At 36.1% G+C, this 23,554-nt stretch overlaps 1 protein-coding gene across 3 annotated transcripts in view; it reads right to left on the bottom strand.

Moving 5' to 3' along the window:
- Positions 1-23,554, bottom strand: part of STIM2 (stromal interaction molecule 2) — a 68,204-nt gene that overhangs the window by 26,042 nt on the left and 18,608 nt on the right. For all 3 annotated transcript variants that reach the window (XM_058837606.1, XM_058837604.1, XM_058837605.1), the window contains exon 2: positions 7,010-7,140. In XM_058837606.1, coding sequence (XP_058693589.1) covers positions 7,010-7,140 — 131 coding nt within the window. The remainder of the gene's footprint in view (positions 1-7,009; positions 7,141-23,554) is intronic.

The following is a 23,554-nucleotide window of genomic DNA, read 5'->3' on the forward strand; positions in this document are numbered from 1 at the left end:
TAAAAGATCTTTGTTTCAAAAGTGGCCTAATATGGAAGTGTTTCTTTAAGATAAAGAACTGAGACCTAAACTGAAGAAAGACAAAAAAATAGAACAACTCTAGTTAAAAAGAGGATTTTTCTGTTCCTTGTCATGGCAGTTAATCTCTCTTCTGTTGCCCTGGTCATTAAGTATACAAAGAAAAGGTTAGAAAAATAACTCTAAATAGGGAGGGTAAAAGAATAAGCTCTAAGAAAAACACATCTAAGTATTATCTTAGCCAACATAATTACTCAGGAAGGAGAAGTCATTTTAAGACTACAAAGTTGAAACCAAGAAAGCAGAAGATAAGTTACCTAAAACTCTGTATGAAACAAAAATAACCATTTGTCAAAGCAGCTACTTCAAAAACAAGTATGAGATTTAAAAACCACCACACCTAGACTTGAAACTAGCATTTTGATCCCAGAAGTACTGTAACAGCTGCACCTCTACAAAGACTAACATCCCAAAGTCCAAGGTTCAGCAGTGTAATAACTCCAAAGGAAACTTTCTCCTTCCTGGAGAGGACAAGACCTGTGGAGTCCTGGAGGAGTCCCAGAATCAGGTACACAACCACCTTCCTCCCTCTTCAGAAAGCCTTTAGCACCATAACTTTCACCAAAATCCAGTCCACTAATAACCAAAGACCAACCGGAAGCAAGATCACCAAAGAAAAACAAAAAAAAAGAGGGGGGGGGAGATTCATGATACAAGACATGCTTGCAGGGCAAAACAAGCAATTGCATACTTTCAAGAATGCCACTGGAAAAGTAAAATTAACCACACTCACTAACTGCAGCAGGAAGCACTCTCATGCTGTTTATATTTTGTTCTGGGTAAAAGCTCAAGTTTATGATTTTCAGTTTCATCAAGTTAAAACAGACCCTCTAACTGACAAGTTTACTTTAAGAGCAATTAATAACATCCCCTGGCTAGGTATTACTCTCACCCTTGAGCATCTATTCCTCAAGTAGTGTTATTTCCTTCGGGTTTATTCCTTCAAAGGGAAAACCTGCAAAAGTGACAACTTCAGCCTTTTAGAACATTTCCTCACATCTATTTGCTACAAGATTTGTTGCAGCTACACATACTGACTAAATTATGATGGTAAATGTGCTTTTAAAAGGCAACATACTACGATCTAGGTATGACTGCCTACCCTACAGAAATGGCTTTTAAAGATGCTATAAAGAAAAATAAGGAAACATATTTAATGATATTAATAACTAATAATAAAACATGACTAGAAAAATGTAGGACACAGCCAGGAAAGTGTTACCAAGTATATCTTAAGTAACCTATACATTCTACTGGAAAAAGTTACTGCAGCTCAAAACAAAACTGTGGCTATCTATTGCAAAGTAAACTTTGCAATCTCTGCAAAGCCAAGATAGAATTTCCAAGGGATCATTCCATTGTAGCAGCACTAAATAAAGAGGTGCAGACAGCTACATATTAGCTTAAGCACGTCCAAGGAGGCAAGGCGTGAGGTAGGTCTAGTCCAAGCCACTTTGGAACAGGTTTATATGCAACTGTACCCATGATAACAGGAGCTGCCTCTCTATAGGGCTTCTTTCCACAGGCACAGCTGTGAACTAACACCATCAATGTTTTCACACAAGACCTGGCTCCTTATCCTGCTCTGCAAAAACAAATTGTCTAGACATGTTCATAGTTGCTTACAAAACTTCAGGAGACTAAAACACACTCTGCCTGGGGACAAATACATTAGCAGTTAAACGCAAAAAAATTAATTCAAACAAGGCCTCTATTAGGAGAACCACAACAAATTAAGGAATTCAAAGTAACCCAATAGCTTTGGGGGCAAAGGTTTGCTGCACTGGTTAGGAAGCTCAAAATCCTTGTTTGAAAGATTATACTGTTCTGTTTGTAACAGAATGTCTTACACACTGAGATGTAAAATACACTCAGGAGCCATCCCAGTGTCATGAAAAAACAGTTCTAATGTCTTCAGTTTCTGAACCACTGCAGCACATATTTTTCCACATGCAGAATTTTGTCTAAACAGCTGACACCAAAATATTAAGTTGTTTACAGAAATAAGAACTCCAGTTTAAGGACTTTCATTACATAAATAAAAGGATAAAACCAAAATAACTAAGGGAACTTGAAAGGACATTTAACATCTTGCTGAGAGTATATTTCCAGAGAACAAAATGAAGCCTATCCCTGTCAAACCTACTACAGCCAAAGTGCTATAATAGTATTACCGTTCCAGACCATGCAAGCTACTTTTCTCTTCTTTAATCACTGAATAATCTTCCCTGGTTTAGGCCACTAAAGTTAGATTCCATTTGATTCTTGCCTGCAGACAACATTTTTAAGTCAGTCACTTTGCTATATAATCTCTGAGGTTCCAACTTCTTTGACCATCCTGCTAAAAGCTATTCTCTGATGCTTTCAATGCTGCAGTCTCTTCTTCTCCTTACTGTATTTTTTGTCTTTTTTTTCTTTTTGGTGGCGGGGGGGAAGCATGGGCAGGGTGTTGGTGGTTTTCCATGGGGTTTGCTCAGTTTGTGGCTTTTTTATAAAGCAACAATTCCAGTTAACTCCTTAAAAAAACTTAAGCAAAATATGAAGTGATCTATCCAGAGATCCCACACAAAACCATACATTTGTGCCTTTAGCTTGGTGAGACATTAGACACACAGTAAGATACTAATACTTCAAAAACATCAACTTACTCTAGTACTGCAGAGAGATTCCTTGAAGAAATGACTTTATGTAGGACCTACTTAAGGAAGTTCTTTGGAAACAGGAAAAACCTATGTAAACAGTGCACATATGATAAGTCTGTTTTATTGCTTGCGTCTCATCATTAAACAAAACACGTTCCCATGGTGCAACAGATGCTTCCTGAGGCAGATCACCTCCCACCAACACATGACTAAACCCTCAGTTAGTAATACCACGTTCTCCCTTTCAGTTACCTGTTTACAGCCTACCTCTTGAAACCAGCTTAAACAATTGCAATGCTTGACATATAAAGTAAAAGTATCAGCAGCTAGGTCTGATAGGAAAATTCATATTAGCCTGCCCTCATAATAAGTATAGAGGGCTTTTTTCCTTCCTTTTTCCTCTTCTCTGCTGTACCATACCAAATAATAAGGAAAAACGAACTACTCTATGCTCAGGCTAGAGCCCTCTAACTTCATCAGAAGACCTCTACAAAATCCCTCATGTTTTGCTGACTGTTAAATCCCATGCTAAAAATTTAGATCAGGTTTCTTCACATCAAGCTTATCACTGCCAGATTCAAGTTTCTTTCCAATCCATACAAAGCACGTCCAAAGGTCTTCCAGTATGAGACAATTTTTGAGGAAATAAGAAGTATCTTCATTCAAGTTTTCTAATATCCTACAAAAATTCCATCTTTACAGAATGGTTTTAGTGGGCCTTCATTTTACAGAGGAAAAACAAGCTACAACTTCAAGCAGGGCATGAAAACACTAGGAAAAATTAACTGCGTGCAGATGAAATGGCTGGAATCACTGTTGGGAGTTAACTGGATTAGCAAATTTAAGAAGTTAAAATAAATAGTTCAACATCTTTAGCTCTTTTTACCTTCCTGTCTCAAAATAACTTATTTACAAGAACTTCCTTCCTTGGTGTAAACATACCCTCGTAACACTGTTGTCGTGCTGGTAAAGCAGCAGAAAGTTATTCTACTTTGTCACATTCTTCCTGCCAAGTAAAAAGCTAATGAACATCTAATCAACATACTCAATACGCTGCTCTTCAGGAGTCTTGCAAGTAAAAACCATGCAGCAGAAAACAGAAAATCCATTCCCTGCTGTTAAGTAAAATCCCTGTATTTCATGTAAGCTTTACTCCTAATAAAGTGGGTTTTTTAATTTCAGTCCTCATTCTTCATCAAGATAAGCAACAACACCCACTGTGACAGAATACAAAAAAAAATCTGATTCTGAAATGTAGATAGGACATATTTGCTATATATTCAGGCCTACTATAGTCAGGTAACTATGTAACTATGTCGTGTAAATGTAGATCTTTTAAGATAATGGTAAAGATTAAGTAAAAGCCCTACAAGAAAAGCAGAAGTTACTAGCTGAACTTGCAATTAAATTGCATTTCTCATTAATTTCAGGTTTGATTTTAATGTCTTAGAAGAAAGCACTCTATGCAAATATATATTCATCACTGATTTGCATGGAAATTATATCTAGAAAAGTGCTACTTTGCAGGGAGTGGGTTATTAAATATTTCTTCAATAATTAAAAATGAACTAGCAGAAACAAGGGCTACAATTAAGTCATCTTATTTTATGCACAATGTGTAGTTTGAACATATAGTTTCACTCATCCCTAATTACCCCAGCTGAACAGCATGCCTCATCAACTATTATAATTTCAGCCATTTAAACAGGTTTTTAGAGTAGTTTCTGTTGCTTCCTCTGGAGCAGGAAGAAATTTAACGTCACATATAAAGATGGTCCACTGGAAACCAGGACAAATCCTCTGAACACTAATAAAATATTTCCAATGTATAAATGTTTCAGTATTTTCTTTTAACTTTCTCAACTTCAATGTATAAAAATGCAGTACAAGTCAAGAGAAACAACCAAAATACTGGGAAGTTCCTCAGAAAGCTCACACTCCATCACTAATGTTTCAGTTTGCAGACTGTCCCAAATCTTCTGCAATAACAAAGGTAGACTATATGCATTATTTTTGAAAAGCCATGGCAGTCAGGTGAAGTCCCTGGTGACTGGGAAAAAGGAAACATCACTCATATTGAAAAAGCGAAGAAATGCAGACCTGAGAATATAAATAAAGACCACTGAGCCTCGCCTCTATGTTTTAGAAGATTGTGGAACAGATCCTCATGGTAGCAATGTTACAACATACAATGAGGTGATCTGAGACAATCCAGCTTGGCTTTACTAAGGGAAAACAGTGTCTGACTGATCTGGTGGCCTTCTATGATGGGGTGACTGAAGTGGTTGATGAGGGGAGACCAAACAAATGACACCTACCTAGACCACTGAAAGATCTTTCACACAGTGCCACATAACATCCTTATCCCCAGACTGGAGAGGGATGGGTTAGAAGGGTGGATCATTTAATGGACAAGGAACTGCCTGAATGGACATAGCTGTCAATCATTCTATGTCCAGGTGGAGGCCAGTGATGAGCGGTGCCATTCAGGGCTCTCTCTTGGGACAGGGACTCTGATACCCTCATCAGCAACACAGACAACACAACACAACACAACACAACACAGTGAGATCAAGTGCACCCTCAGCAAGTTGGCAGATGACATGAAACCAAAGAACTCAGTTGGACTAAAAGAAGGAAGAGATGTCGATGTCATCCAGAGGAATCTGGACAAACCTAAGAAGTGGGCCCATAAGAACCTCATGAAGTCCAACAGCAAGGTGTTGCACCTGCATTTGAGTAAGGCAAAACATGAGCACAGACTGGGAGAAGTCATTGAGAACAGTCCTACCAAGAAGGACTTGGGGGTGCTGGTGGATGAAAAGCTGAACATGAGCCAACAGTGCGCACTCACGGGCCAGAAAGTCAGCTGCATCCTGGGCTACATTCAAAGAGGAGTGGCCAGCAGGTCTAGGGAGGTGATTCTGCCTCTCTACTCTTGTGAGATCCCACCTGGACTGCTGCCTCCAGGTCCTCAGCACAACAAAGACACTGACCTGTTGGAACAAGTCCAGCCTACCAAGATGATCAGAGCACTGGAGCACCTATCTTAAGACAGACTGAGAGAGCTGGGATGTTTAGCCTGGAGAAGGCTCCAGGAAGATTTTATTGTGACATTCAGTACATACAGGAGTGGTATAAAATAGAGAGACAGCAACTTTTTACACAGGCAGATAATGACACGACAAGGAAGAATGGTTTTAAATTAAAACAGGAGAGATTTAGACTACATGTTAAGAACAAATTCTTTACTCAGTGGGTAGAGAGGCACTGGAACAGGTTGCACAGAGACATTGTGGATGACCCAAACCCTGGAAGAGTTCAGGGTCAGGTTGGATGGGGCCTGTTGATGCTGTTTGCACACAGGCACACAGAAAACTAAGTAGCATCACATTTAATATGACAATGATTCATAGCTTAACTCATTCAGGAAGAACAGCCTTCCCCTAGATGTTATAGAAAAGGATGACAAAATGGAGCTAGATTCTTCTCCCATTCATCTACAATGAGAATGGGTATCAGAACCACATGACAGTACCCTCATTTTTAGGGGACATCTTCACTCCCCTCAGTTCTCAAGCGTGTGCCTAACAACAGCCAGATAGCAAAATAAGCAAGCACGCTGAAACTGCACAGACATTTCCATTACTACCCAGTAATTTTGAGAATCTCAATGGTCAAGCTTAGTAAATGCAAGGGCAAGTTCTTTGCGAGGACCACTAGAAGCCTACCTATCAAACTCATTCAAGCACAGACAAAAAACTTCCTCAGGTTGTAGGACTTAATTTATCATTAGTAAGCACAATATTCCTAATACTTGCCTGTAAAATATAAAAAAAACCAGAAATTTTTCTTCTAGATTGCTCTCTGTAACAGGTATTTCTTTACACCATGAAATGCCTGCAACAGATCTAAGGTAAATAGGATAGCCCAGTGATGCTTTAACCAAGAGGATTTTGAGTGAAGAAAACATAACACCAAGAAATGGATCACATCGGTGCTTTACTGCAAGTTAGATCTTTCTCCTTTGTCCACCTCTTACACCAACCACGAAAGTAGCAGCTTTTATAAAGTCATACAAAACTTGCCTTTAGGCTAGAACAGTGGACAGGAATATCCCATTTCAGACAAATACAATAATTAGACTTTCCTTCCATATTTTTCTGAGAAAGGGGCTGAATTAAGAATAGCAACAACTACTCGAGTGCTAAAAGATAAAGAGTAGCTATGCAAAACAAAAGGATAAAAAAGACTTCATGTATGCACAAGTAAAGTTTTTTTACTCCTACCTCATCACTTTCATCTACTTCGATACCGCCATCTTTGTCATCATCCATTTGCTTGTGGATCATGCGGAGAGCTTCTAGGCTGAATCGGTCCTCCTCGGTAAAGCACGGGGGGCTGAGTGAACTGCAGGGATCTATAGTGAGGAGGACAAAAAAAACCACAACACAACAGAAAAGTTATTTACTTTCACTTCAGAATAGAAAGCATCCAAGCAAAAGAAAGGGTTTTAAATTCTGTATTGTGTACATGTAGTTCACTGCACATAATCATCAGGTCACAGATATCAAATTTAACTGTAAAATAGTAATTGTACCAAAAAAGTGAAAGGCTTGTGTGTGCAAATCAACTTTTTTTTTTTTTTTTTTTTTTTTTTTTTTTTTCTTCCCCCCAGGAAGGAGTCCCAAAAAATAGGCTAAAATAGTTTTGGCTCTTCAAATTATTTCTTCCATCCCAGTAACATACTATATCAATTTTTTCTTCTATCATCCACCTTTAGTTTATGTCAGTGCAGTGGCAAATAAAGCTACTGCATTTCCCAATCTCCCTCCTGAAAGTCTGAACAAAACAAAGAACAAAGGAATTGTCATATCATACAATCATAGTTTCATAAACAGATAACAAAGGGGGATGGTAATCACATTGCAGACGGAATTCTAAATAGGTAGTACTACTGAATACAAAATACTCAAGGACTGCAAGAGCAGAAAGCACACTGCAAAGAAAATTCAGCTGATAGTATTACACAATGTATACAAGTCCTGTACACTCTGATCACAAACTGCAGTCACTGTAGAGCAGGATTCCAAGTCAAAAATAGTACATTTTCATTTGCATTCATTACTGAAGGCTCATGATTTGAGCACATCTGATGGCTCAGCTTGCACCACATCAAATTGCTACATCTGTGTTCTCTCCCTTCTACAAGGTACATGCCAAATGCTCCGTAGTTCTACAATGCATGATGATCAACCATCACCACAGTTGCCTTGCACAGGCCTTGGCATTAACTAATAGCAGCTATTATATGAATTCTGATGTACTGAACACCAGCAAAGAACAGAAGGTGGAGAAGGATACAGAAATCATTTTTTCAAAGTTGAACTTGAATAGGGTAGTGAATTCCCACTGTAACAGCCATTATAAAAATGCGTTGACGAGTTCCATAAACTGTAACACGACACTTAAATCATATCAATGCAAGCAAAAATTGAGGGAGCATATGAGTAATTTTTGCTTCTTCTAATCTATCAAAGAAGTAAGCTTTCATGCTGCTATAGAATTTATTAAAGTCTTACATAAGTAAAGGAAGCACTTCTACAAAAAGAGAGGAATCAAATGTTTTCAGAGAAAAATAAGTTTTCTGGTTTAAAATTTCACATCAGCTGGATTAGCATGATTCTGCTTTTCTGTCTAATTTAAATTTTAAAGTAATTAAAAATCAAAATAAAGGAATGCATAAGGTTACAAAGCAGGAAGTGCAAAGATAACAACCATGACATAGCTGGAATCTCAGACATATAATTAAGAGGACTGATTTCCACAGCTAGACATGAGTCAATGCATTCTTACTTCATACTTAAGTTTTATTATACAGGAGTTAACGCAAATCTGTTATCTGTTCCCATGAATCAATTAAAAAAAAAACCAAAGAAATAAAAGAAAGTCACCAGAAAAAACCCAAACACTTCACTGACACTGTCCAAGAACTGAGAGGTATTGCTTTTAGAACTACTTCATGTAATTCAAAGACAGATTTCTATATTTATTCGTTACTAAATATTAATTCATATTAATTAATAAACCACTAATTATTATTATTAACATAATGTTAATATAATATTAATATTAATAACAACTCAATACTAAACCAGACCAATCACAAACAATATAATTGTCATCTTTAGAAGGCAATTAATATTTTATGAAGTGGGGCAAGTTTAATTTTAAATAGATGTATTTTATTTGTCTATTTTGGGTTTATTACAAAAAGTTTAATTTGCACAATACTAAGCCTTTAGATTTTTGTCTTGCAATGAAAAAATACTATCCCTGTAGGGGTTAAATTACCTATCCCTGAAATTACAAGGTGCTTCATATAGAAAGGTTTCTCTTGCAATAGTAATGAATCACCTCAAAGTTCTTCTAATAATTAAATTTCCATGGCCATGAACAAAAAATATTATTTTACTAAAATACAATCATATCAGAAGAACAATCTTTTTATTATAAATTTTGATCTACACCGTATCTTGTTAGAAGAAAGCCTAATTGTCAAAACATAAACAGATCCCTCAAACACATCAAACTTGTTCAAATTGTACTTAATTTTATTATAATATGGAATTAAATTTCAGATACATGTGTTCAGTTTGCAAGCACCTTCTCAAATGTTTTTTCATTTTGTTCAGCTGAAAGCCCAGTTTTTCAAATCAAAAAGGTTTTCTCGGAGTACATTTTCTCCCAACAGAGGCTGATCAGTCCCTTAATCAGGGTATTTATCTTAAATATGCCTTTTTAGGATATTTAAGCATGAAGGCACATTAAAGAGCTGTGGCTTTTCTTGAGAGAAGTAAACAGGCTGCTTGTGCTTCAAATGTCCCATGTGCTGGCTCCAAGAACACTTGATCTCTCTCAAGAGGCGATAGAGTGCCAATTGCTCTTTTTGGGACTGCCAAACAAAGTAGGACCACACATCAACTGTAATAAAAATTAACCCACTCTAAAGAGAACCCAGATTTAATTTCAAGCTTGTTTTTATCTGGAAAAATTAAGCATTTAGACTGACAACACTGTTCTCTGAGGGAGGGGATAACCAATCTCAAAACAAACTACAAAGCCACAACCTAAAGAATAAGTGAAAAGCATTTCACAAGCATACCTATGGAGCCCTACTAAATCCAAAAAAACAGCTGATGGAAATTTAATCATCTGTAATTCTGCAGAACATTCTATCATGCAGTACTTTGCCTCAACTGCATGGCAAAAACAATTCAAATTAATACTAGATGGAGTATGGTTACTTAACTGATGTCTGGGAAGTTTTTAAGACAGAAGCCAAGACAAAAAGTCTCAAGACACAGCAAACACGATAAATATTACGCTGAAGCCCCACAACAAATCATGAGACTAGTTGATATTTTTTTACTTTGAATCAACACTATTGAACATGCTCTGGGATTCCAAACCTTCTCTTGTACTTTAAGCACAAGCCTAATTTAATGTCTAGACCAATTTCTCCATCCTAGTCTGGTGTTGTCATAAATACACTTACTCCAAAATCATCACCACAGGAAAGAACAGATATGATAAATTCACTCAGGGAGTGAACCAATTTGAGCTTTCCTTCAATGAAAAGCACAGAATTAGCAAAGGAAACAAAAGAGACAAGGTAGGAAAGAGGCATAAAGCACAGCAGATATCACTCCAGGCACGAGTTATTTTATAATATAAATTATTATATTATATTTTCATGCTCAGAAGTAACGAAGTTTCAGAAATACTGGAAGAAATAAGGAAGGCATTTTCTCCTAAAAAACTAAATGTCAGACTCGTGGCTCAACAAACTGTTTCAAAGGATTTTGAAACAAACCTTCCTCCTGCCTTGAGGCAGTAACTGCCTCCCAGCTCTAAGGCAAGGGGTGCAGTCCTCTCCAGTCCACAGGAGACAGTCTGATGATGCACCAAGCAGTTATCCAACCCAGGATAGAGCAAACTTTGTATTTATAGATAAAGGGAAAATAACACTTCACACCCTTTCTCCCCACCCCTCCTTTCCCCCACTTCAGTTTTCTTCAGTGAGACTAAAATAAGGTGAGATTACAAAAAGAATTTCAGTTTGAAATTCCCCTCAACCTTAGAATTACAGCTCTTTATTCAATTTCCTAAAGACAACAGAAGTTAAAATGTGACATTGTCAATAAAACCCAGTAAGGAACATTAATTACACCTTTATCTTCAAGTGTTTATCTCGGCAAAGCCCCTGAAATTTATTTAGGAATACACCATCAGAAGAGGCTCCAAAGCAGAAGGGTATATGTACCTCACAGTCTTTCATCCATCTTATATTTGCTTCTCCCTAAACAGCTGCAAATGTTACAGACTTCAGAATAAAAAAGGACTGACAGACCAACTAAAGGGGAATAAGCCTGCAATTCTCTCACACACCTCCTTTTGCATACAGACACTGGAGCACAAGAGCCATGGCTGTGCCAAGCCTGACAGAAAGACTCCAACCAGGTGTTCACAACTGCAGTCTGGAACTTCTCAATGCCTGAAAGAACCCTTGCAAGAATACAGGGACACACAGAAGCTTCATGATTTTTCACAAGCACCTGGAATTAGGTAGATACTTCCAAACAAAATTGAAATGCCTTTAAATTTTCCCATTGGTTCACTCAAAGCAACGTAGCAGTTGGGAGTTACTTCAAGAGACTGACTACCACGCATCATTTTTGTTCTGTGAGGATGTTCAGCATTTACCAAGAAAGAAAAGCATGTTTTTTATAGTAACATATGGCAGTCCTATGGAAGCCTGCAGGGTTTCCATGACTGTATTCTACTGCTGAATTCAGAAGTGTACCATGTTGTGCTAGGTTTATGATTCCTCATTCCTAAAAAGCCATATGGGATAAAGGGAAGCCTCACAGAAAAGGCAAGCACTAAAAAGCATCAGCTTCCTAAGTACGTACTCTCATCTTAAAATAGCTATGCTTCAGTATGCCATGATGACAGAAGTGGATTTCTTTGCATTTTCCAGACACAAAGGAGGCCCACAATATGTCCAATCCCCTGCCAGATGAATATTTACCTAATTGGGATTCCTATTTCCTCACATTTCTGTTTTACATGTATGTTAATATATTGCAGTTCCTTATTCAATTCAGTGACACCTTTCAAGGCAAAAAACCTTTACAACAACAACAATTTTTGAAGACCTGAGTACAAACTGGAGTGTCAGCAGGGTTTAATGAAAATACTGAAAAGAAACTGTTTTCAAGAATTTTACCTGATGTTCAAAATAAATTTATTCACAGTAAAGGCAAACATGTTTTTATGTTAAATCCTTACATAAGGTGTCACTAAAATCTTCAAATGCTTGAGACAGCCTCAGAGTGAGCTTCTTTTAATCTTTCAATTAAAAGCTCCCAAAGCAAATCACTCCTACTCTTAATAATTAAACTCCTCCATATGGCAAGTAGGCTGAGTAGCATCTAACAGTTAACTTGACAAAATAATTTTTGACATTATTTTTCACTTTAATTATTTAAATAAAAGTTCATCATTGTAGCACATCTTTCCACTAAAAACATTTTTAAAAAACTGAAACAAAAAAAAAACAAAAACCAGACAAAATTTTGACAAAAAGTGTAGAATACCTTATCTTCTAACCACAACAGTGATGTTACTTAAATGAGCTTCCTGAAGAGGAAAATGCAATAATAGTCATGACAGCAGGGCAAGGGGAAGGGGTGCAACAGGAAAGGAAATTCAGAACACTGTTGTCCCCAAAGATTTTGAAAATGTTTCAAAGTAGGCTTTTCCATTGCTCTGTATTAGAAATTCAGGTGACTTCTATAAACTCATGCAATAACAGTAATTAAATTCATAAATTAAACTCCTGACAGTTAAGTCTGGTATCTGAAGCACTTGTTCCTGAATACATGTGCAATGTTTAGTGACTGGTAACACTGCAGTTTAACAGAAAAAAAAGCAAAACGAAAATCAACAAAAGCCCCCAACTATTTGCAGATAAGCTGAATGAAAACTGTCGTGATTCTTTCAAAATACACTAAACACCTTCAGTAAAAAAATGACATTTCAAACAGCCTTAAAATAAATCATTACAGCTTCAATACATAAGAAGCAATTTTCGATTGAGTGATTCAAATCTGATTTTGTCACTATTGAAAAGTGTCCATTTATTCTGTTTTTTTAGTACCTTTTCATGTATACAGATCAATTAGATTCTTTCCCCCACACATAAACTTGTTGAGGCAAGTAAGGCTTTACTTTTTTCTTAAAACATCACTAGCTCAACTCTGCTTTCTCCACACCCACAAAAAAGCTGTCTAATTCTGAACTTCATTCTCTATACACCAGGAAAAAAAAAAGAATAGCAGTGAGATCAGTTTATTTAAAGTAGAAATTCAGGCAAATATTGTTATTAACAAAATCAAGTGTTAAAACAAGTTTATTAAAGCTTTTCTAATCTTTCCAAGATAAAAGCTTCAAAAGAAGTAGCAAGCACTTAATTTTCTGATCACTAGTTAAGACATTCAAAACATCACACACTATATCAGAAAAATATTTACGAACTTCATACCCAGATAAACAGTAACTCAAAGGAAAATATATGACAGGAATTCCCTAGAGGATTAGATTTGATGGCAAAATAATTTTGCTTTAATATAACTGCATTAAAAGCAACTATTCCAAATCAGCAATGCTTTAAAAGGGGGTTGGAATATGTTGGTTATGCCAAGGTTCATTCTGTCAAGATGAAAATTTCAGTATAAATACTTCATTTAGACTGATAGGAAATTAATTATTAAAATTACAATGCTGCCCTCTCTGACTAAATAAAAATCAAGAAGATGAGTTCATGGCTTTTCCATCTCCTTCCCACACCCTCCCTGAGCAATTACACAGTTTGAAGGGAAGAGGAAGTTCGACAATTATTGTATACAATGGTCAAAGTAGACTGATTTAGAAGAGGAACTCCTGCCAACCCTAACAAAGCAGGACGAGAGGAAACTGGGAGATGCATCTTACGCAAGCCCCTAAAATCCTGTTTTTTCCTCTTTTTAACCTTACTTGTACTTGCATGATAAAAGAATTTAGTGAATTTTGAATTCATTTATCAATAGAACATTCATTAATCTGATTTAAAAAGTTACAGATTTGTACTCATATGTACTTGGTGACAAGACATAACACACATCTAAGCACATATAACAACACACTTCTAAACTTTCCTGTGTATTTTAGGCCTCACTGGTTCTTTACCGCTCTTCTAACAACTTTCTCCCTTTTCTAACAGCAGGAAGCTGGAAAAGATGCAGTATATCCCTGATTATATACTTTAATCTGCCCAAGAATTTGTCAGCTCTTAAGAAAGAGCAGCAACATAGCATTTAAGCCACCTTCTTAATTTGGTCAGGAAATGAGAAAAGTGATATATACAGGTGACCTTCAAATGTCTGATAACATGTCCATGTGATTTTGAAAGCAAACTTGCTGGCAACCATTTTCTTACTAAAACCTCATTTTCTTGCTTAAAATTTCATCTTTATTAACACATTAACCTGGAAGCCTGATCTCCAGATGCCTGCTGAAAGCCTATAATCAATATTGAGTGTACTAATTTCTATCCAAGTATGGCTCAAGAGCTAGAAAGAGCATGAACTACTAAATTCCTTTTTGGAATAGAGTGTCTGCAAAATATAGCAACCATGATAATATGGCTAATATTAAAAATTCACAGATTTTTTTCATACTGAAAAGGTATTTCACAAGCTTCCAAGACTGAAAAAGGGAAAGTCAGGGAAGCACTGCAGAAAAGGATTTTAGCACTTTATTTTTATTTTTTTTTTAATTTTAATGAAAAGCATATACAGTTTCATAGATGTGGGTTTAAAATTTTAAAAAAATCTGATACTTTCAGACAAATAAACTGAAATTTTCTAAAATTGAGAGTTTATTGAAGTCAAGTTCATTATTTTCATATAAAATTATATATGTATATATATATATCTTTTAACTTAAACTTTAAATCATGTCAGTGTTTCCTCTAATATATTTGTTTACACATGTGATTCATAATCATATCCTATATCCATGAATCAGGCATGTAAGCATGACATTGCTGGCATTACCGAATTACTTCACTCTTCTACACCATCTGATCTAGTACGCATATTATTAACTGTTCCAACCAAGGAATCAAATTTAATCCTCTGTGAGCACCATCTGTAGCATCATCAGTTCCCTCACAGTTCCTGTAACAACATGTTGTCAAGATGTATTTATACTTTAAGAGATAATATCAGAATTATACAACTGAAACCTGTATTAAAAAGACGTAACATAGTACTTACAATCAAGGAAGATTAAAACAAAGCACCAGGGCGCTTTTTTCTTACTAGACAATCTGTTAGGATTCTAGCATTTGAGTATTAAATTTGCCAGTCTATGTTTATACTTTTGGAAATAGAAAGGCACTGAAATGCATAAATTCACTTTATTTAACAAAACCATAATGAAACACTTCCTTATAGCCACATTCAACATATCAGTAATTTTAAGTATGTAATAATATCATTTTCTTTCAGTAGTCCCATTAGCTTTTGTGAAAATTTAGTAGTACAGATAGTTGGCTAGTTAAGGACTATCCTACTTCCAGAAGCTTACGTGAACTGCTCTGCTGTTAGCACTCCAACTCCAGATTGCATAACTGGCAGTTTTGCTCCTACTAATATGCTGCTAAATATTTTTCTCATGATGAATTTCACCAAGTGATAAACCAGGCTGACAAATCTACTTATGGTGTCTCAGTTCACCTTGGCTTATTTGACGGAAGTTAGATTTAAAGAGCCTTTTAAAAATCCAAATTTTATAAAGAAAAAAAACCCTTTAAGAATTAAATAGTCATGCATCTCGGGAGATACCATTTTATCATTATGCTCTTTCTCAAACTCAGTACAGATAGTAAGATGTACAATTATCATAATGTTAGAATAAACCATAGCCGCACATATCTTAGATACATGCTGGCTGATACCACTCTAGCAAATGTATTTCTGGGCCCATAAAAACAGTAGCAAATGGTGTACTTTTCCAGTACATATTTCATAGCTGTCGGAGCAGTGAATAATATAGAAGGCAATTCTTACACAATGAGTACACACTGAGCATATACTCTATGCATAAAGTCATGTAGTAGAATCACTCACAGTAGAAAAAGAGGAAACTCAGTAATTAAACAAGAACTCCAAAATCCAGAATAAGTTCTATCGTGTTAGATTTAGCACAGACTGATTATTTAACAAGAAGTCCATGCTACAAACACATGGCTCTTGCCATCAAAATGAGTTAGATAAAATTTGCATGAAAGTTTAAAGTAGTACTATTCCACCTCGAGAAAAACTTCAAGTCATTGCATACAGAAGAAAACAATAACAGAAACTCTACATTTGCTTGAACAGCACACCTTGTACAAATACTATTTGTACAGCTTCAAACACTGTCAGCTGCTCCCCAACAGCATCAGCATATTTGGGATTCAAGGAAGAGCCAAGTGAATAATTCCACATATGCTCTAAGGCAGAATAAGCCAAAGACTAATGCCAAAAGGATTTCTAATTGCTCGTGCCCCTGCTGTTCATTTCTGTCCCTGTACTATCTCCTTCCTGGGACCAACACAAGCACATTTGTACAGTCCTGCCACAGGAAGTACCAGGAAACATTCTGTCTGAATTTGTTCTTTATGCACCTGCACAAACACTTTTGACAGCAAAGGTGCAGGGGAGGAGGAAGAAACCCAGGCAGAAGCAGAGATGCCCTGTACAGCCAGGGCACTGCTGCTCAGCCCTGGTGCTGACACACCTATGCTACATCCGAATGCAGCCAGCAGCACGGCAGGGGACCAAGGCACTGAAAAATGGAATGGAACAACAGCCACGCTGCTCGGGTGGAAAACTCCACCTCATTTTTTAGATCCTGGCTTTCCCTAACTCCACCTCATTTTTTAGATCCTGACTTTCCCTACCAGGCGGTACAGGACAAGAATGTGTCCTAGACAACTTTTTGCAATTAACAACTATCAAGTGGGATTTTTTTCCAAGTTTTGTTTCCAGTGTATTTTGTAGCCTTACAAAACCAAAAACACTACAGTGTACAATGTTTTGCAACACTATAGCAGGAGACGAAGTAATAGCAAACTCAAAAAAACCTCTCCACAACATCCCACAGAGAGTTTCAAACATCACTGCCAGAAAGCACAATCTGTCCTTTCTCCAAGGCCCTCCCTGCGAGCCTAGAGAAGTCCCATCTCAGGCATCGCCCACTTGGGCAGCAGTCGGTCCACATCATGAACACCAGACCCTGACAGACTCCACTTCACACAAACACACACCAGCAAGCTCAAGGTGTCTGCTAAGTGCCCCAAACACTGCTCTAATTTATGCTGTGCCTTCATTTAAGCTACAGTATTTTTGACCCTTTTCCAAAACCTTGGCGCCAGAATGTGCATTAAGAGCTAAATACACAAGGCTATAAAAAAAGCAGCATAACAGAATCTGTCCCAAAGCTGACAAACTATGACACTTGGCTACACAAAGCCAAATGGGTTTGTGTTTGGGTGTGTTTTGCTTTCCTTGGGGTCTTTTTAAAATTTTTATTATTGGCAGACAAGAGGATAGCTTTCTGAAGAGCAGAAACAGACAGGCATACTTAGGGAAAGCTCAAAGGAAAGAGAAAGAAAGTATAAAGATCTTTTAGAATTTAAGACTGTGACAACTGAGGTTATACCAGTTGCAAAAGAATATTGATATCAGATATCCTTAAAGGTAACCAATGACATTAAATTATATATAATCTACTGAATTTAAATCATTGTATCTTCCTGACACACACTGGGAAAGGACAAGAAGAAATGAAAGGCAGTGCGCTTTTTTCAGATGATGACACTTTTACTTCTGAGATTCATTACAAGTACTTTTTGACATTGATACGTATTATTTATTTAAACATAAAATTTTAGTATGTAGTTTTGTCACATAAGAATTCAAACACTAACACTGATTCATCTCTATCTATATTTATATATATTATATATATTTATATAAATATATATCTATATTTGAAAATACTAAAGCAAGAAAAATAATATTCTAGATTTCTTTTTTAACTCTCCTGGACACATACTGCAAATGGATCTGTATCTCCTGCACTGCATTACCAAAGGTTCTGTTGCTATTTACTTTCCCCACCAGACAGTAGTAGGAACATAGGCACCAAGTCAAACTGCAACAGACAAGTGTTGCCACTATATTACCTCCTCTTAATGTATCAAGTATCAACACATACAGGCAGTCCACCATTTTCAACATGAAAAAGGAAGCAACTTCCTAAAGTTAAAAAAGCCATTTGTCTGTTGTTAAACATAAATAAAAATAAACAAGAACCATGAAAGATTAATTCTACTTCAACACATTCAATTAGACTATTTTCAAAAACCACAGGAAGTTAATTTCACAAGAAAGGTGATTCTGCTTCCCACAGAAATACACTACAAATAGAATACATAGAAAAAAAACACTTTCAATAAATCAGAATTGTTTTCAAGTATGTTGAGGTTGCTGCCTTGTTTTGCTAGGTGTCCTGTTGCTGGGCTATGGCCTTCACAGGCAATAAAATACATCTGAATTTCTTCATTCACATCTCTGAGGAACATGTTTGGTAGTACTATACTGCCTTGTAATTTGATTTAATCAGATTTAAGGAACAGAGATACTCCAGGTTTTATCTCCAAGATCTGTTCTCATGCCCAAAAAGCAATACCCGACAAAGATGACATCCAAAAAATTATTCCATGTCAGTCACATCTGTCAACCAGCAGAAATGTTTTAGTATTTTCTATACCAAGACCGTGATTTGTAGGCTATAAATCTTTGATTTAAATCCTTTTCTGTCTTTAACAATTTTAAAGCAATTTTTATACCAAGTCATCTGCGGTGGGCAGGGGGACAGTGTTCTTCCATTTTGTATTACTGAAAAATACTGAGCAAAACTGACATACAGCTGATACCAGCAAATGGGTAGCATATTTATGCCTTACTGCCCCTAACAATAACATTCTCTATTTGCTCTACCAAACAACAAAGGAAATAGTTTTCTCCCTTCATAAACTTAATTTCTTTACTGAAATTTTAATTAACACATATAAGGTAACTTAGGTTTACTTAAAGTAAAATTAAGTTTCCAGTTACTATGAAAACAGAAACATTAAAAAATCCTTTTCTGACATTTAAAACATTTGCTGAAGTTCTCTTCATGCATGTGAAATTTTACTACCAATGTCAAACCAAAGCCAGATAATGTGGCCTCTAAAATATTTTTACATTTACTCAGTTAACACTACAAAAAAAAAAAAAAAAAAATTCAAACTAGGGGAACATGCTTAGAAAAATTTCATTCCTATTCAAAAATTCTCTCTAGAGAAAGCACGCTGGAAACAGATCAAAGAACAGCAGTATTTGCATATGTGACAAAGATCAGGCTATCATGAAAAGAGAACCCAACTTTGAAAACCATAGCTTTAATAGTTTATTTCAAAGTGGCATCATTGTAAATTGAAAGCTTTAGTACACTCACCGTATTGTAAGCAGATGCATGTTTTTCTCACTTCCTTTACCTATGATAACACTACACACAGCCTACACCAGACTATGCTACTGACCCACTCTCCTACTACCTTAGTAATAATCAATTAAGTTCTCAATTTGTCCCTCCTTTCTTCTCTAAAATTTAAATTTGGTATTCTTAAGATTTATTTAAAGAAGGAGGCGTCAAACTATTAAAGTCTTCCATCCAGGCATGTCAGAAATTCAATTTCTGAATGTCTGTATTCATTCATGCATACAAATAAACTTCTCCTAACCACTGCTTTGGCAAAATCTGTATGTTTTTACCATCACATCAAGTAGAATCAATACATTGTATATCATGAAGAGAGACGAGCTCCAGTGGAATTTAAGGCATGCTAAGAGAACAGAGTGTCAAGAATTGGTATGCCTGTAGAAGCCAAGAGCTTGAAAACAGGGCAATAATCATCCAGAAGAAAGAATTCATCTCAACAAAAGCAGGCGTGTTCCTTCAAGAATGAGGATTTCTGTAAAGCTACACTATGTTGTATAAAATTGCTTTGCATCTTGCAGTTCTTAGCTACTTTTTGAACAAGGAAACATTTTGTATGCACAACCTTATAAAGGCAAAAAACTAGAAACTTACTTTCACGGCCAGGTCTAGCCCAGATAAATGATAACCCACACTTTTAAAAGATCTATAGCAAAAGTCTACACACTTGTCCCATAGCTAGAGCAAAGAAACTCTTTGACACCTCTAGTTTTCTAAAGTTCCAGTAAAATTCCACATTGTTTTGGTAACAAGCCTCAACTTTGCTTTCAGTGATTTAATAATTGAGACATCTGAGATTCTCTGGGGATTAATACATTAAAGTTTTATTACATTTACCAAGTTTTAAAATATTTTGAGAAGAATTAGCAATTTTCATGTGCAGAATAAGAATGGAAGAAAAGACAGGGGTTTTTTTTGAAATATTTTTACAAGCCAAAAAAGTAATTAACGAAAAAGTGTTACGTAAGTCACTGCACTACAACTGCAGTCGTGATCAAAAATAAGATTCAAGATGCTGTTAGCTAAGTTGCAGTCAAAAGCAGGGGGAAGGGAAAGAGAAGAGTATGGAAATAGTAGAAAAAGAGACAAGATAGTAAATCAGCAGTTTTATTGATCTACTTAAGAGCAGTGTAACAAAAGTACCTTACAAAATACATTCAGTGCATTGCAAAAATTATTTGCAGCCCTGGATAACCTTCGACTTTATTCATATTTTGACTGGGAAGCTGTAGAAATGATTGCATATATGAAATGCACTAATAAAGAGAAGCTAGAAAATCAGATAAAGTGGAATTGATATACAGAATTAATGCAACCAACATGCTGAAAAACCCACATCTATTCCAATAGACTTCAGCTCTTAAACTCAAAAAATTTCTACCTTAATATGAACAATACTGAACTCAGAGATCATTTGTTTGTAGCTACCCACAGCCACACCTTACAAGGTGCAAACCCTGAAGCAAAAAAAACAAACCAAAAACAGAAACAACCCACTGAAAATAATTCCAACCTCTTCTGACCAGCATCAGCTGTTCCATGGAACTGCACACTGAACTTGGGCATTGCCTAAAGGTAGTATTTAATTCAATCAACCAAAACCTTGTGTCTCACACTTGCCAGGAGTAGCTTACCTAGTAAGCAGAGTAAAACTATTAACATTTTTAAGTAACAGTACTTAATCAGTCTCAAGCAACAAACTAACAGAGAAATCAATGCAACAAACATTGCATAAATTTACTAAATGCACTAGTGTAAACAACTGCAAGTTTCATTGGGCTTTTAAATCTACAGGTTCTGAGAATATAGAAGTCAGCAGATAAAATAAATTATTGGCAGTAAAATTTAATCTCTGCACTAACTGCTTCTTTATTATTTTTTTCCCCAAGAAGTGTAATTATTTCAACAGAAAAACACAAACTTACTAATACTTGGGACACAACACGTAAGTTAAAACAAACAAACATTAAAAGCTGTGTTCTTTAAATTCCCTTGTTTGATACAAGACCACATGGTTTTTGATTTACTGATCCCTTACAAAGGTTTATCTGTTGTAGTAAAACCTGATAAATAGAATTCCTTTAGCTTGGTAATTGAAATAAATAATATTACACCACTATTAAAAGCCAAAGGCAGAACTGCAAGAGCACTAGACTCAGGCAAAAATTCAGTATATACTATTCCAAGTACAGATAACCAAAAATTTACAGAAACCGTCAAACAAGTGAAAACACAAAACCCCCACAACTTTAATAAAAGGAAAATTGAAAGCCAAGTACAATTTTTCAAACTGCAATACAATTTTGCAAATACATGCAGACACAATAAAAAATCTACTTTACTAAAAGTGCAATATATGATGCTACCAAAGCACTGCCTTTAAATGAATCACTCCTTTTGCCATCATTTACATGTGCCTTTCCAGGCCAAACAAGAATAAGTAATTCCATAAATGCAGACCAATGAGGTGACAAATGAAATAACTATCTCCAGAACATGAATTTTAACAGCTTTTTATTCTAAAAGCTAGCATTCATTTTATTCTAAAAATAAGTAACAGCTAATTCCTACCTACTCTCTAGCATATTCGACTTCATATATATTTCTATAAAAAACTCCTTTAATAAACACAAGCACATGCTTTTCTTACCTGAAAGAGCTTTCTAGCTGGAGGCCTATTTGAAATGGCTCCAAAAAACAGAGAGCAAGAGGGTAAGGACTTGCATAAAAGGATTTTATATGCTTTAACATCCACTTCTTGCACTTTTCAAATTAATTAGCATTTTTCAGAATTGTATACTTCTACATATGCACAAAGTACACACGTGAGCACAAAGAAGAGTGTATATAATTGCTAAATAAAAGATAATAGAGGAAAACAAAACACAAGCAACTACAAAAAATTAAAATGAAGACAAGTAGGATCTTGATACAAATGGGATCTGAAGATTTACATTTTCTCACATTTTATTTTTATTCCCATATGTATTGCTACATAATAAACCACATCAATATATGCCAAGTTCATATAACAATACCTGAGCACAGGCCCATTGACCTACATATGAAAAACACCAGCAGTAACCCAGTGAAACCCAGAAGGGAGGAACAGTTTTTGAGAATAGTTTTCTAGCTTGTTGAAAATAAGCCAGATGGCAGCTTAAAAAGAACAAACCTGGGCAACAGTTTCATGTTATATTTTTCCTTCAAAAAATGCCAGTTAGAATTTGTTCACTGACCAAACCTACGAGTGCCACCTGCATGCTACTCTGCCTGCACACTGCACATGAGTCTGATTAATCTGTTTCTGCAGTATAGCAAATTACCCACCCACATGAAGATGTGGCTGATAGAAGCCACACCTCAGAGAGGCTTCAAGCAGAAACAAGGAAATCAGGTCAATCATACAGCCATGTCTGCTGCATTGTGTATTCCTGTCACCTCTGAGACTCTGAACTAACTCAAAAACCTCTCTCTTCTCATGAGCATCATCCCTACTCCGATCAAAGCCCAAAACAGGAGAACAAAGTGCAGCACAAGCTGAAGCTGCAGCCTTTGGTGCGTCATTAAGTAATCAGGAAGATAACAGAAAGACAATTTCATAAGTCAGTTTTGAGATTTTCTGTATGGGTGCAAATATTTAACTCAACTTGCACATGCCTCAGGCAGGACTCACAAAGTGAACGTAATCACTTTTAGCACCTCGCTGAGCAGTCTACAGGGAGAACTACCAGCCTGTGGTTTTGTCACTCAATTCACAGCTGGGAAAATCCTTCCCCTTCCGTGTCAGGGAACAAGACAGAGACAAGAAATGTATTGAAATTTAAAAAAAAAAATCTCCATAATTACATATTCAATTGGAGATACAGTAACTCACTAGAATCTAAGCAACATTACCAAAGAAAGTGCATGCATAAATATACATAATACATAAATAAAGTGTTGCTACTTAATAGGAGTTACCTCCCAAAAAATGTGATACCATTGATCATTTGATATGTGAAATGTTTTGGCAGAAATCAGGAAAATTTTGCCTTGTTTGGATCCACAGGAATGCTTAGTCACACGGAGCCAACATTCCTGACACGATGTCCTCCAATTGTTTGCTATTTAACATAACATATTTATCAAAT

This window comes from Poecile atricapillus, chromosome 4, assembly GCF_030490865.1.
Source record: "Poecile atricapillus isolate bPoeAtr1 chromosome 4, bPoeAtr1.hap1, whole genome shotgun sequence".
NCBI lineage: Eukaryota > Metazoa > Chordata > Aves > Passeriformes > Paridae > Poecile > Poecile atricapillus.